General features: G+C 43.8%; 1 protein-coding gene and 2 long non-coding RNA genes across 13 annotated transcripts; 1 reads left to right on the top strand and 2 right to left on the bottom strand.

Annotated features, from left to right (window-relative positions):
* Positions 1–1,918: 1,918 nt before the first annotated feature.
* LOC123077101 (uncharacterized) lies at positions 1,919–7,547 on the bottom strand. Of its 9 annotated transcripts, none has more exons than XR_006436420.1 (8): positions 7,477–7,547; positions 7,274–7,362; positions 6,811–7,160; positions 4,387–5,495; positions 3,877–4,186; positions 3,338–3,452; positions 2,609–3,183; positions 1,919–2,521 (listed from the first exon to the last, which is right to left on the bottom strand). It is a non-coding gene; the product is annotated as an uncharacterized lncRNA (long non-coding RNA). The 9 variants fall into 9 exon arrangements; XR_006436421.1 differs by having other exon boundaries at positions 1,920–2,521; positions 6,811–7,139; XR_006436414.1 differs by having other exon boundaries at positions 1,923–2,521; positions 3,877–3,991; positions 4,083–4,186; positions 6,811–7,362.
* LOC123077102 (uncharacterized) lies at positions 7,548–9,489 on the bottom strand. Of its 3 annotated transcripts, XR_006436424.1 has the most exons (5): positions 9,001–9,483; positions 8,706–8,927; positions 8,494–8,533; positions 8,209–8,306; positions 7,548–8,034 (listed from the first exon to the last, which is right to left on the bottom strand). It is a non-coding gene; the product is annotated as an uncharacterized lncRNA (long non-coding RNA). The 3 variants fall into 3 exon arrangements; XR_006436423.1 differs by having other exon boundaries at positions 8,209–8,533; positions 9,001–9,489; XR_006436422.1 differs by lacking the exon at positions 8,494–8,533 and having other exon boundaries at positions 9,001–9,469.
* Positions 9,490–9,698: 209 nt separating this feature from the next.
* Positions 9,699–11,993, top strand: LOC123073912 (uncharacterized). Its single transcript, XM_044496907.1, has 4 exons — positions 9,699–11,057; positions 11,150–11,251; positions 11,375–11,485; positions 11,596–11,993. Exons 1-4 carry the CDS (start codon positions 9,725–9,727, stop codon positions 11,991–11,993), a joined length of 1,944 nt encoding a protein of 647 aa, XP_044352842.1. The 5' UTR covers positions 9,699–9,724.
* Positions 11,994–15,451: the final 3,458 nt, after the last annotated feature.

Here is a 15,451-nt window from a genome sequence, read left to right as displayed (position 1 = left end):
GAACAAATTAACCGGATAAACAATAGAAGAAATAAAAATGGTAAATAGGAAAAGTAAAATAAAAATAGAAACAGATAAAAGAAATAGGGGAAAAGGAAACTAAAGATAAAAAGAATTAGAAAAAAAAATAGGAAACAAATTCACAGTTGTAGTCACGTACCCCTTACAGTTGCAGACTGGTTGTGACACATGCAGTTGAAGGTTTAGCGCTAGACATGCAACTGGCTGACATTCATTCCCCCAAGCTGCAGTCGCGCACCCCCCCCCCCCCCCCCGTGTGGGGGTTGTCCTATTATATATGGAATGTTAAACTATTTATATGTGATGAAGTTCAAAGTTTGTAGTACGGTTTTGTTTTGATCTGTTGTCAATTTTTTTCTGATGTACATATCATATTTTCTTTCTTTTATTGAAAAAGTGCAAATTAAGAGGGTAATCTCACCACTTCAAGTCAAAAAGGTTACCACAACCCTATCTTCATTTATCACTAAACCAAACACTCTGATGGCTATTCTCAACCATTTATTCATCCTTTGAATCAAACAAAACATGAGACAACACCACCAATCGAACCAAACAGAAAAAAAAGGCTATCCCTAGCGAGCTGGTTGGAATACCCTCAATCATCCTAATATGTCCCTCATACCAAACACGAGGTGTTCCGAACGAAAAGAAAAAGTTGACTTGGCTAATCTCGTAGCTTTAAGATTCGTGTTTTGAAATCAACGGTCCATAAGACATTCGCCCCGATCCTTAAAATCTGACATCTGATTTTTATCAAATTCGTAGAGCAATCTGATTCGAACTCCCAAACCTTACCCATACTAGTAGAACGCCCGTGCGTTGCCACGGGCCTTTCAAATTTTCCTACTTACATATATAAATATAATGCATGTAATTTTGTGCATGTATAGGAAAACATAGCCCGCAACCATTGAAAAGCAATTGAAATCCACTTCACCTGCAATATATTTTGATTAAAAAATGTATTTAAATTATGTATACGTATAGATAATGATTCAACTAAGAATATGTTACAAACTAAGATCTATTTGATGTGCTTAAGATATTCCCGTCATTCTCGTACGCCGAAATACGCACACAACCTGGCCACCTCCTAAACGTAGCCGCCACCGGAGCTCGGGTTTCTTATGCCTCCCATAGGAGCCGCCACCGGTCTGCGGCGTCCTCTGTGGCCTTAGGGCCATGGAGGCGCGGTGGATCCCCGCTCGTGCCAATGGGAGGGCTTCGTTTTTTCATGTTTTTTAGTTTTATTAGGGTTTGTATCCTACTCAGAGAGGCAAGGACGAGGCAGCTCTCTGAAAATGGAATAAGGTTCTCTCCGCCTACTGATGTGACTGTTGTTGAGGGTCCAATGCTAAACAAAGAAATATCTCCTCGGAATGGCAGAATATCTTCTTTAAAAAATAGGTTAGTCCCATCTGCTATAGCTTGAAGCAGGCCCGGGGGCCAGCAGGACTAATACGTTGTTGTATTGACGCAGATATTTCTTTTTCTAAGCATACAATTACGAGTACCTCTAGGTTTTATTAGCGGAGAAGAAGCAGTAAATTGGGGCTTATTGGGACCGATGTTACGAGCTTCTGGAATACAATGGAATCTTCATAAAGTAGATCCTTATGATTCTTACAACCAATGTGATTGGAAAGTCCGATGGCAAAAAGAAGGGGATTCGTTAGCTCGCTATTTAGTATGTTGGTGAAATGAGAAAATCCATCAAATTAATTCAACAAGCTGTAGAAAAAATATATTCCCGGAGCCCCTGTTCTGGCGGTGCTTCTAACATCGTCGGATGGCATGTGGAGGTTTGTCTTCAATGGATCTCGTGGGATTCAATTGTCGTTTGTCTTTGATGGGTCCACGTTGAAAAGGTATTCATTCATGAGTGGTCGTGTGTCCACAAGTTAGATCCTTCCAATCTACGTTTCTCTTTGTCGCCGGTGATTCCTGTTCTGGTGCATATACTTTAGGAAGGCATAAGCCACAAAACCATGAGATATATAGAAAGGTGTGACAACTCATACTTGTTGCCTGGGCTACAATGCATAAACTTTAGGAAGTATCTCTGGTCCAAACTCATAATCCAATTATGCCCCTTAATCACATATTATGTGTCTTAGGACCTATTATAGGTTTGCTCATGTGGGTGCTCGCTGGTGACCGACATCTTATCATGAGATCATAGCATTCTTCTCTTTACTTTTAAATTTTGGTTCCCATTTCTTTCTTTTTCCTGTACAAGTGTCATGCTCTCACCCTTCCTCTATCAATGAAAACACACCTCTCATGTGTACTTACACTCAGCCGAATTCCATCTAGCAATGCTCTTGTCCCATTCTCATGAATGAACGATTCCTCTCAGTCAATGGTATACAATCCATCAGAAACTTCAAGAAAACAACCATGCTCCATACAGCTCAAGATGTTGGCCTTTTTACTTCTCTGGCGACCAGCCAACATTACTTTCTGCCTTCCAATGTGCATGCATACAATGGAACAACTGAAAATATGAAAGAAATAGATTGTAAGACACAGATATATTCAACCTATAATCTGTTGTGTATTTTGGATTTGGACGACCATTTACCCATAATAACAGACGAATGATTGATTGCAAAAGAGCTATGGAGGAAACTTCACAAGCACCGTCCTCATTAATTCCACTCATAAGCCTTTTCTCGTAGAATTTCACAACTTTATAAGACATCTTTAAAAACCAGCCATCAGTAAATAGATCTCTCAATCCAGAAATGGTATGCACATATTAAACATTTCACTCCATTCGGGTCCATATTATGTTGAAACAAGTCCAAAGGCTTGTCATTTTCATTGAATAAGACGAAGATTTTAAGAATCACTCTCGCGGCATTATATTACACAAATATTTCGTCCGGCAAGGCACCCCGATGATGCCTCCGCTTTGATGTGTCACAAGCACAACGACCGGAGTCGCATTGTTGCGGAACACCCGAGCATTTCGCTCATTCCAGATTTCCCAAGAGATAGGAATAAGGGAAACAAGCGGCCTTCGAGATTGCGACCTCCCTTAAGTGTTGCTGCGCCACCACTCCTTGACGGAAACCATGCCTCCCCAGTCCGTAGGATGAACATCATGTAAACCAAGCCACGTTTTGATCATTGCCCAAACTCTGGCTGCATATTCTGTATAAAAGGATCAATATTCCTGTAAAATTTATTGTGTTTAATGCTATGAAGAATAGCAACTTGGATTTCCACGAGGACAAGTATATATAGTTATATACACATGCAGGTCTGCGCTTTCAAATTTAGCGAAGCATGAGCCAAAATAACTTACGGAGTGGTGCGTTTTTGTCGCTTGTTGGTGTTCTATGTGTCCCGACCACACTGGCGCTCAATTCCTGCAGGAGTGCTGAAGACCGGGAGGAGGCGATTCTGCCAAGCATGACCTACTGCCCAAGCAGATGTCATTTATTTATGGAGAAGAGGGTATTACATACAATTTTTTTGCGAGGCAGTTCAGTTTAATGGAAAAAATATACCCTAGACAAGTAGACATGGAAGGATGCTCATATATCGCTGAATCTTGTAAAACATTTAAAAGGTAATCTGCCACATTTTAACAGCACTCTGTTTCTTAAATAAGTGATATTTTACTTGCCAGTTTGCAAGGTACAAATTGAAACATAAACTATAGTAAAAACATAATCATAAAGTCATAAATAAATTTATAGAATCCCTCTATCAATATTCCTGTAGTGCTTAATGCTATGAAGAATAGCAACTTGGATTTCCACGAGGACAAGTATATATAGTTATATACACATGCAGGTCCGCGCTTTCAAATTTAGCAACGCATGACCCAAAATAACTTACGGAGTGGTGCGTTTTTTTCCCTTGTTGGTGTTCTATGTGTCCCGACCACACTGGCGCTCAATTCCTGCAGGAGTGTTGAAGACCGGGAGGAGGCGATTCTGCCAAGCATGACCTACTGCCCAAGCAGATGTCATTTATTTATGGAGAAGAGGGTATTACATACATTTTTTTTGCGAGGCAGTTCAGTTTAATGGAAAAAAATATACCCTAGACAAGATGTTGCAATGGCAAATGCCTCACATAATAAATTATGTTCTATAATGAGAACACAATCCAATCCTTGATGAGAAGACATTTTTTCAATGATTCCCTTGTACCATCAACAAATCAATTTGAAGAACAGAAAAAATATATTATTGTGAGAGTGCATATTGAAAGAAAAACGTGTACCAACTGGTAAAAATAATTACCCATTTAAATGGACTAAGAAAAAATCATCGAGGACTCTGGAGATTGGAGTCAGCATACTAAAGAGGAAATGCAGGAAATGGAATACCCCGCTGGCCTCACCGAATAATAAGTCCCTCGGTTCATTGATTCATCACCTTGAGGTAAATATCGTAGCACCGTCTGCTCCTATTCTTTGAATCATTATTTTATGTTTGTAAACATAGCCTTTAGCCATAGTCTGTAGTACTGTGCCAGCCCATTGAGACCAACACGACACATAGTCAAATGTTATAGTACGCAACTGAGGATACAGGAGGAAAATGAAAGGACTTTGCACTTGTGCATTGGCAAAAAGCTTCCAAGGCATAAGCCACAAAACCATGAGATATATAGAAAGGTGTGACAACTCTCAAGTGTAGTACACCGAATTTCGAAAAACACTGAAAAAACATGATAAAACAAAATCCAAAAAATCTGAAATTTCGAGACAAAAATAATTATCAAATGCTTGAGCTTCTTGCAAAATTTGAGCGAAAAATAACATCCGAGGAACTCTCACCATAAAAAACAAAATCACTGCTCAAACAGTGCATCAAACTTTTAAGCAGGACTTATTGATCTTTCATGTTACTCTACCTGGAAAGGGTAAGAACAAACACACCGCAAATGCAAGAAAAGCAGTCCACAGCCCATATTCACTCCTAAATTAGGAATCGACATGATAGTATAAGTAGGCCAAAAGTAAGTGTTCTTGTCTCAAAAAGAATAAACATCCAGTAGCTATAGCAAGGAAAGGGGAAAAGGTATCATCAGATAATTCTTTGGGCCAAATAGCAGAATCTTACTTTGATTCATGAAATTACACTGCTAGGTGCTTGCAGAAGAAACAATGGCACGAGGAAAGATTTGTGTATGCATGTGCCTTTAGCAAGCAATAGCAAGAGGCAAAAGAATAATAATAAATAAATGCTAAAATAATAATCGTTGAGAGGGGGGAGGGGTTACACTGTATTTCAGAATAATCCATTCATTTTATGATAAAACCAAATATGCAGCAGAATAAAAAATTCTACAAGGTGAGTAGTAGTAGATGAGTTTTCGAAGAATGGATAACTTTCCTACCACAAGGACTGCCGAAAAACAGTGCTAAAATATTATGAAGCATTTCATCAAGCATTCCTGTCCAGGTCCTAGGTATTGTAAAATCCCTTCTTGCCATGTATGTATTCCTATACACATACAGCCGGTAGTTAACAAAAGTCAAGACACTACAAAAATATATTAAAAAAACTTCATCAGAATAGTCTCGGTATTCAATTGCTATGTTCTGATGACATCTGGGTCATTGTATGTTGAAATCGCAAACTGACAATAATTACACCATATGTCCACTGAATAAGTAACTGCAAGAACTGCCTGTTCATACATCTCCATCTGTCCATATTCACAAGGATTTCGCTGTCATAGATGTAGAGTATTTACTATTTACAGTGATTAGGCACACGCACACACCCTAAAATCAGACACAAGGATCAACAAAAACACCTTATCTTCTTTTACTTCCATCACATTCCATTTCTTTTGACAAAAGCTAGCGAGTTCTTGCAGTTTCAATAACAAGCAGGTAGCTGAAACTCACATCAAACTAATGTTTCAACTATACAAATAAACAACTAAAAATGAAAAAATGGAGATGCGTAGCTTGTTCAAATAAAAAAAAGTCACATAAACTAAATTTTCCTAATAAAACCTTCTTGGATAGCTTATTCTAATTAAAATGTTTAATATCACGTGAGCAACATGTTCCAGAATAATGATAATTAAATGAAAGCAATTGGCTAGTTAATAAGAAATATTAGAGCATTTAGATCACTACTTTAGTATTCTAAATGCTCCTATATTTCCTTACAGAGGATGTACATACAGTTGCAGGAAGGTAAGTGTGCATCTATAGGACGAAAGAAGAAAATGTTCAAGGTCAGGGCTATGAGATTAACATACCAGCTCTATCAACTGTTATTTCTAATTCAGTAAATTTGGTACAAAGCTTTTATAAAGCAGCCCTTAGGACAACAAGTATGAGTTGTCACACTAAATAACCCCCTTCATGGTACATGTGTTGCATATTTCATGGGCACCACAGAATGAGGGTCGAACAAACAAACTACTCACCCTGACACCCCGTCCGCCCGGGACCGGGACGAGATGGAATCATGAGATTTGATTTCATATCCATGTATACTCGCAAACCACTACCGGTAGGATCGCACTGATTACTGCCAATTTGTTCCTTCACCCAAAACTTTGTCAAGTTTTTAGTGATCAATACTCCCACCCTGGCCATAACTAAATAACTAACAAACGAGGTGCAAAACAGAGGATGGATTATTGAATCAACTTGCTAATGTAGTTCTTTTTTCAGTACGACCCTTGAGAGCATTTTATTCTTTCGAGTGAAACTTATAGACTTGACATGAGGGGCCTGGACTTGACCTCTTGACACAACTAATATATTAAATAGCTTCAGAATAACCGGACACATACATGTGTTCATCTTTTCAGAGTCTCCACACATACATGTGCCCATCTGCTCTGTAGGATCCTGTGCAATACACAGATGTTTCCACTGTCATGCACGACACAACTTTAAAAGTGTTTGGCATGTATTATCTGAAAGTCAAACTTACGTCTACGCATATCCTGTAACATGTAAGTCGAAACCCAATGTACCCCAAGGTTTCGGCCTTGCAACATTGCATCTCCCATTTGATGTTGCTGCTGCCATGACATGATGCGCCTATAGCGAAATCTCACCGGGAATGTGGAATCCTCGTCCATGAAAAATCGTCTCAAGGCTTTCTCCGGCATAGGAGCTGAGAGGAGAAACCTCGAAGCTTATGAGGGAAAGGGATCATGAGAAAGATGATCATAAAAGTTCTATGTTGAAAGGCCTGACTTGTAATTTAATTCTACAAGTTTCTGGGTACAGGAAATGGTGAGAAATTACCCATCCGCTATGCAGTTGGAGTAGCATCAGGTGTCATAGGTTGTGCCATTCGCGTTCTTCACTGGCGCAAATTCCTCTTCGTGTAGCACCTAAATTTTCAGATATGCACCGATGAGTATCTCAAGGTTTTAAAGCTCACAAAAGACAGGAAAAGAAGAGGGAGCAGAAGATGCTATATTAGGGCAGATTTTTGAAAGTCGAACCTCAAAAAGTGTCATGGACAGGGATTAAATGGATATGTCGAATATGAACTGCTCAAGCTTCAGGCCTATCGTACATCCATGAATCAAGGTACCTAAATGTCAGGTGCTGCAACAGAACATGATTTATGCTGGAGCATGGCAATTGCCAAGTAAAATTACTTGCCATGACATGCCTAGCAGATCCTTAAATCACAAACTGTAGCTCTAGATGTAATTCCCATTCTCCTAGGAAAATTTAAGAAATACAAGCATTAAGAATCAAGTAGGTAAAATAGTAATGATCTACTGTTTAAACCAGATTAGTTTGAAAGAGACAAACACAGGAGTGGCCTAAAAAAACATTGGATTTGAAGGTGACGATGCTACTAATAATAGATCCATTCTGCTTGGATCTTCAAAATGTGAGGAAAGGAAACGTGCCTGAGTTTGCTTATATCACTCCAATAAATCACCTTTGTTCTCACCCCGCACTCCAAGATCCATCATCCATGATGCACGCCTGATTCTTTCTTCTTCTAGCAGCTGTGATTGATTCATCAATCAATCAATCCATTGCACCTGCAAATCTTGCTTAGTTAACTCATTGGTTTTATCTTCTTCTGTAATTAACAGTAAAGTAAATGGTACAGATATTATTGCTCAAGTTAATGCAGGTAAATGGTACGAAAGGGTTGCATATAGAGTCAAGCCAAAGAAAATGATCAACAACTCAAGAGGTAAATACTTCTTCACCTCGAAACATAATAGAGCCTTGCAAGTCAGTAACAATGTAATCTTGACTCTTCAGGGTAGAGACCATTGACGTTGCACAATCTGAGTAAAAAAAGGAACTACAAAGAAAAATGCAGACTAAAGAGCTTAGAAGCTTATTAACTCCTTTTGATTCTTCTAACTAAAGGGATGAAGAAATCATTATGATTAAACAAACATGCATTTGACAGTGGCATAGTCAATGCTGACGCCAATTGCCGGAGGATATTCAGTTCAAAAGTACGTAGTTATTTATTAGTTCAGTACATTCGAAAGATGCAGGTTGCTCCCATCCTAGTGTGAAGTCCTGCTCATGCATGTAAAACGAATTTAAAGTAAGACATCAAGGCATCAGGCACTTCGCGTCACAACATCACAGAAGTTTGCTCATCCTTAAGAATGTACTTTTATGAGAACAATGATGGACCAAAACAACTGCATGTTCAGAAGAAAAAAAGTAACACGGAAGAGGAAGGTACCACGGTGAGGGGAAGGAGTGACACTGCTCGCGAGGATTTTGGGCATGGTAGGTCGGCGGCGGCTGAGCCGAGGAGCGTCGGAGGCCGCTGACGCTGCCACGCCTGAGCCCACATGCAAAATTTAAAATACGTAGTGCCTGTACTGTATTTCTCCCCTTCCATGGTGTTAATTCTTGCTCCACTATGTATATCAATTGCTTAACAGGCAAAGAAAGTGCAGCCCTGAAAAAACTGAAAGCCTAAGCCAAGAAAGTGCATCCAGTGGAGCGGAGATGCGAGGAGCTTGGGTCTTTACCAGGGAAGGGGTGTGACGAGGCACAATCAGATCGACCTTTCGCACAGCCGGCCGCCGCCCTCATTGCCGCACACGGAGGCTGCCTCCTCGCCGGATCGGGTCGGAGCGGCGTCCCAAGAGACAAGACGCACACGTCGCCCGCGCCTCGATCTACCTCTCCCGGCACAGCCCATCTCGACGAGATGTGGCCGTGGCGGATCTGGCCGCTGCCCCGCTGACTTGCTCGACTCGATCTGGGGCGTCCCCGCTTGAAGAACAGAAGGTGAGTGGAGGGCAGCGCCGGCGGGGAAGAGAGCGGCGTGGGCGGGGAAGACGGCAGCTCGGGGTGGGAGGGAAGAGGGCGGCGCCAGCGGGGAAGAGGGCGGCTCTGGGTGGAGCGGCGGCGGCGAAGGGAGACCTCACTCGAGGGCAGGAGTCGTCGATCGTACGTGCGGGCGATAGGTTTAGGTTTTCTTGTCGCTGGTTAGTTTTCGTAGGTCTTTTTTCGTTGGTTAACCATCGTAGATCTTTTTTTGTCATACGTGCATTGGTGCGGGTTAGGGCCTCAGCACGAGGTTTTTTCGGTCCGTGGTGGCTAAGTATGAGGTGGGAGGAGGTACCAAAATAGGTATTAAAAAAACGGATAAGATGAGACGAAAATAAACCTGAAACGGAGACTACCAACTGCTTCTAGAGATACCCTGGCCCGCCACGCCAACCTCATCGAACAATCTCCAGAACCACCATGGCGTCGCTCTCCACCGTCCCGTTGCGCACCTCCGACCTGATCGGCCCACCACCAGACGTACCCGGCGACGCCGCCCCCTCACCCGACTGGGCGTTGCTCGACAGGACGGCGCGGCTGTCGGACCGCCGGAACGCGTCCACCGCCGAGTGCCACACGCCGGAGGGCCAGCCCGTGGCGGTGTCCTTCTGGCCGGCCGACCCGCCGGGCCTCTCCCACCTCACCGTCCATTGCCCCGGCCTCGACGCCTCCGACTTCTACGAGGACACCCCGCCCGTCGTCCTCTGCGCCGAGGGGCCCCTCGTGCTCCTCCGCGTCACCCTCAACTTCCCCGAGTGGAGGTCCCCCCACCTCTTCGTCTACTCCGCCGCCGGGAACGGGGATAAGAAGCCGTCGCTGCACCTGGTCCCGTGCCCGGACCCCGAGGTCGATGACATCGGCGGCCAGCCCCCGGTGCAGGACTTCGAGGGCAAGGCCCAGCAGCTCGGTCTCCTGCCCTGCGGCGACGGCGGGCGCTACGCCGTGGCGTTGCCCCACCACGAGCGGGACGAGTCCCACGGCCGGACCCGGCAGTGCTACGTGTACATCTTCTCGTCGGAGAAGAAGGCGTGGACGCGACGCAAGGCGGCGCCGCTCCACCTGTCTGAGTCCGACCAGGCTCTGTTCGATCGCCACGGGTACTCGAGCTGCAAGCAGGTCGCCGTGGGAAGGAGCTCGGTGGGCTGGGTCGACCTCGTGTGCGGCATCCTCCTTGCCCGCAACCTGTTCAACAAGCGACCCATCGTCAAATTCATCCCGTTCCCGGCCTCGAGGGCACGCATCACCGACGAGTACAACAACCCTTACTACACCCCGGAGTACTTCTGCGACGTCGTCTGCTCCGGCGACCTGATCAAGTTCGTCGAGATCGACTTCGCCGACCCCGACTGCAGGACCACCGGCAAAAGCTGGAGAGCCACCACGTGGTGCAGGAGGGTATGTTGGGACGACTGGCGCAGGCCATGCACCGTTGACGTCGATGACGTCTCAGTCGACCAGAGCTACTCCGCTCTGCTGCCGGAGCTGCTGGACGAGGAGACCCAGGAGCCGGAGCTGAGGAACCTGGAGTTCCTCATCCCTACGCTGGGCGTGCACGACGACGACCTTCTTTACATGTTGGCCAGGGGTGGTGGTGGAACTGGCGACGGCACGGCCTGGGTCGTCGCCGTCGACATGAGACGCGCGGTGATGGAGGCGTTGGTCCCGGTTTCTACCGAGATGGGCTACACCGTCACGATGTACTGCCCATGCGCCTTCCCCAAGTACCTCGACGGCGACATCATCATGGCACTAGGTACATAATTTCTCCACACGTGATTGACTTATTACCCGGCGATAAACTACAAGCAGTCCAATGAATTTGTGTTTCGTTTTGTGGTTGATCAGGTGCAAGCATGGAGGCTGAAACAGCTGCTGATAATACTGCCGACACAAATATTAGCACTAGTAATCAAAACTTCTCTGATGAAGAAGATAGTGACTACCAAGGTAAACTTGTTTTACTAGCATAGTGTTTTTGCAAATTGATTGGCCGCACCGGATCATTCGATCTTCTCTCCCGGGCTGTTGGTCCAGCAAGATTAGTCCTAATTCAGCTCCTGTGGGAATCAGGAGATCGGTTCTCAGATTATTGGTGCGCCGAGTCCCTTGAGGGGTATGCCTTGCCCTTCTATGGAGAAGAAGGAGGGCAAGTCTTTTCTGATGAAGAGGGGAGTGACCAAGGTAGCCTGTTTTACTAGCATATATAGTGCTTTCGCGAATACATCTGAACCATTTGATCTTCCCTTCCCGGCCGTCGGCATCCGTTTTAACTGAGCTCTTGTTGGAATTAGGAAATGGCATCGGAACTTGGTGCGGCCAGTCCTACTATGGCGAAGCCCGCTATGGCTACTGTGAAGAAGATGGAGGAGGAGGAGGAGACATGGGCAATCCGATGGACAATGCTGATGTATTTGGAGAATTGCCGCAATACGTATCCGATCCCGACCCCGACCCTCGAGCGAACCGGCGGAAGGAGAAGAAGAAGATGAGGAGGAGAAAGAAGAAGGAGAACAGGAGGAGGAGCAAGGAGCAGGAGCAGGAGCAGGAGCAGAAGCATCATCCCCTGCTGCAGCTTGTGCGGTTTCTGGATGACCGGCCCGAGTTGCACCCGATATGTTTTGTTGCCTGCGTACTGATAGCGATCGTTGTAAGAGAATTTTTGGGTACCAACCCGTGGCAGGCTGGTTGAGCAGAGCTGTGTTTTGTGCATGATTGATGAAAGCACAAGCTTTTTTGTAATGCAGCTTTTGCCACAAATTGCTTGTGGCTCCTGGGCAACATGGAGCCTGAATTTTGAAAAATCAGATTTTTGTAGTTTCAAAGAATTCTGAAACAACACACATGTAAATATGGATGTATAATGCATATTTTAGTTTCATGACGAAATGCGTTTTTATGTGAGCTGCACGAAAGCATCATACTACATTTCTAGCACATGCACTATTCACTATCAAATTACAGTTTCTCTAGTCCATAAAAATGAATATGTAGTATACACCCATATGTATGGGTATATTGTTTCAAGCGTTCAAAAAGTTTATATTGTTTCAACATTTTTTGAACATAAAAAATTTATTCTACTTTCTCAAGGCTTTTGGTGAGGAAACGGTGACTCATATCTTTTTTGCTGATCTTTTTTATTGTGACCGGAAAAACATTTATATTGTGCAATTCCCTGCTTGGCATGTAATTAAACCATTAGATCAAAAATTGCGTGTACGAAAAGTGAACCTCGTTGTTCAAATAACACAACATACATCATGTTTGATGTTGAGTTTTTCATGAGTAAAATTGCATCCATTTTACACACTTTAGCTCTATTGAAAATTCAAACTATACCTGTAATCTTAGTGTTCGTTTGGGAATCCTAAATGTCAAAATAGCTTGTGTTTCACTAACCCATGGTTAGTGATGTCATAAGAAAGATACTAAGACGACATATATGTTTATATAAGGAACATGGAGGAACATAGGGATAAGAATTAAAAAAAGAACTCATGTTCATAAATTGCAATGAAAGTGGGTAGTTTTGGGAAAATGTATGCCTATTCATTAATTAAGTGGATAATTTTTTAAAAGTTCTTAAACACAAAGGGATTTGCAGAATTCACCCCGAGGCCAAAAAAATCCTTAGGCTCAGTCAAAAGATAGAAATTGGTGTTAACAACTTCATTGCATGGTTTAAAATTTGAAATCTTGGTTCGGTAACGTTTGGAAAAAGTGCATATGAAAAAGCTTGATTTTGCACATGAGGCATGGGGTTGTCCTTTTTAATTCACACCCCTGTCCAGAAACTCTAGCTGCCACCACCCTCCACTTCCTCTTCGGCGGTGGGAGGGGTGGAGACCCGGGTTTGCATTGTTGATTTGTAGTTAGGCCTCTTAGGATTATAGTTCTGTTCCCCAAGGATGATGTCGTGCATATCAAGACTAAGGTTTCTTCGACTCCTGGTCCCTCATCAGTGGCATAGAGGAGGGTGGAGGATCATCTCGTTGCCGCCCTACTAGAGTAGTGGGTCTAGTCGTGTCTTCATGTTATGTAGGGGGGGTCTTCGAAGGTGTATTTTTGGTTGAGTGGATAGCGCCCCTTCGTGTCTTGGTCCTCTGACTCCTTCTCTAATCGGCGACATTCGACCATTTTTCAACATGGTCGTGGAGCTTGTGAATTTATGTCTCCACGGATTAGTCTGGATAGATATAGGGTGGTCGTCCATGCCTCCTCATCATCTTTTTCTCCAGGACGATGATCTGTTTCCCAGATCGTCGTCCCTCACACCTTGTGGCTCCGACAGACTACTTCTCGCTTCGTCAAACACGTTTCCATAGCTCCGTTGGTATTTCGGAGGCCCAGATGCGGCATCGAGCTTCGTTCACGACATCAAAATTTCAATGAATATTGTGTAATTTTTAATATCTTTAAAGACGACCTTATAAGAGTCGGTTGACATTGACATACAACATTTGGCATTTTCAGAAGAAAGAAAAAGAATGATTTGTTTAGTTAAAGGGAGAGTGCATATACTTTAGGTGCCTGGAAAACCTATTCACATCAGTCACATTCAATCATGTTCGTTACATCTGCATCCAACAGCTCAAGGTCGTCTTCCTCCTCCCACAAATTTTCATTACACAAGATCCAATCCAGCAGTCCCCATGCAAACGCCATCTAACCCAGCTCTAAATTGCCGCCCCTCCCCCCCAACCCCGATGCCAAAAAAATCCTTAGGCTCAGTCAAAAGATAGAAATTGGTGTTAACAACTTCACTGCATGGTTTAAAATTTGAAATCTTGGTTCGGTAACGTTTGGAAAAAGTGCATATGAAAAAGCTTGATTTTGCACATGAGGCACGGGGTTGTCCTTTTTAATCCACACCCCTGTCCAGAAACTCTAGCTGCCACCACCCTCCACTTCCTCTTCGGCGGTGGGAGGGGTGGAGACCCAGGTTTGCATTGTTGATTTGTAGTTAGGCCTCTTAGAATTATAGTTCTGTTCCCCAAGAATGATGTCGTGCATATCAAGACTAAGGTTTCTTTGACTGCTGGTCCCTCATCAATGGCATAGAGGAGGGTGGAGGATCATCTCGTTGCCGCCCTACTAGAGTAGTGGGTCTACTCGTGTCTTCATGTTATGTAGGGGGTCTTCGAAGGTGTATTTTTGGTTGAGTGGATAGCCCCCCTTCGTGTCTTGGTCCTCTGACTCCTTCTCTAATCGGCGACATTCGACCATTTTTCGACCTGGTCGTGGAGCTTGTGAATTTATGTCTCCACGGATTAGTCTGGATAGATATAGGGTGGTCGTCCATGCCTCCTCATCATCTTTTTCTCCAGGACGATGATCTGTTTCCCAGATCGTCGTCCCTCACACCTTGTGGCTCCGACAGACTACTTCTCGCTTCGTCAAACACGTTTCCCTAGCTCCGTTGGTATTTCGGAGGGCCAGATGCGGCATCGAGCTTCGTTCACGACATCAAAATTTCAATGAATATTGTGTAATTTTTAATATCTTTAAAGACGACCTTATAAGAGTCGGTTGACATTGACGTACAACATTTGGCATTTTCAGAAGAAAGAAAAAGAATGATTTGTTTAGTTAAAGGGAGAGTGCATATACAATAGGTTCATGGAAAACCTATTCACATCAGTCACATTCAATCATGTTCGTTATATCTGCATCCAATAGCTCAAGGTCGTCTTCCTCCTCCCACAAATTTTCTTTACACAAGATCCAATCCAGCAGTCCCCGTGCAAACGCCATCTAACCCAGCTCTAAATTGCCGCCCCTCCCCCCCCAACCCCGATGCCAAAAAAAATCCTTAGGCTCAGTCAAAAGATAGAAATTGGTGTTAACAACTTCACTGCATGGTTTAAAATTTGAAATCTTGGTTCGGTAACGTTTGGAAAAAGTGCATATGAAAAAGCTTGATTTTGCACATGAGGCACGGGGTTGTCCTTTTTAATTCACACCCCTGTCCAGAAACTCTAGCTGCCACCACCCTCCACTTCCTCTTCGGCGGTGGGAGGGGTGGAGACCCGGGTTTGCATTGTTGATTTGTAGTTAGGCCTCTTAGGATTATAGTTATGTTCCCCAAGAATGATGTCGTGCATATCAAGACTAAGGTTTCTTCGACTCCTGGTCCCTCATCAGTGG

The sequence above is a fragment of the Triticum aestivum genome, chromosome 3D (assembly GCF_018294505.1).
Source record: "Triticum aestivum cultivar Chinese Spring chromosome 3D, IWGSC CS RefSeq v2.1, whole genome shotgun sequence".
In the NCBI taxonomy this organism is placed as follows: domain Eukaryota; kingdom Viridiplantae; phylum Streptophyta; class Magnoliopsida; order Poales; family Poaceae; genus Triticum; species Triticum aestivum.
Note: the sequence above shows the minus strand (reverse complement) of the source record. Positions and strands in the feature narration are given on the sequence as shown.

Coding starts and splice junctions, on each gene's coding strand:
- LOC123073912 (XM_044496907.1), top strand. CDS start 9,725: ATGGCGTCGCTCTCCACCGTCCCGTTGCGCACCTCCGACCTGATCGGC. Junction 11,252..11,374: donor AGAAGATAGTGACTACCAAG/GTAAACTTGTTT, acceptor TGTGGGAATCAG/GAGATCGGTTCTCAGATTAT. Junction 11,486..11,595: donor TGAAGAGGGGAGTGACCAAG/GTAGCCTGTTTT, acceptor TGTTGGAATTAG/GAAATGGCATCGGAACTTGG.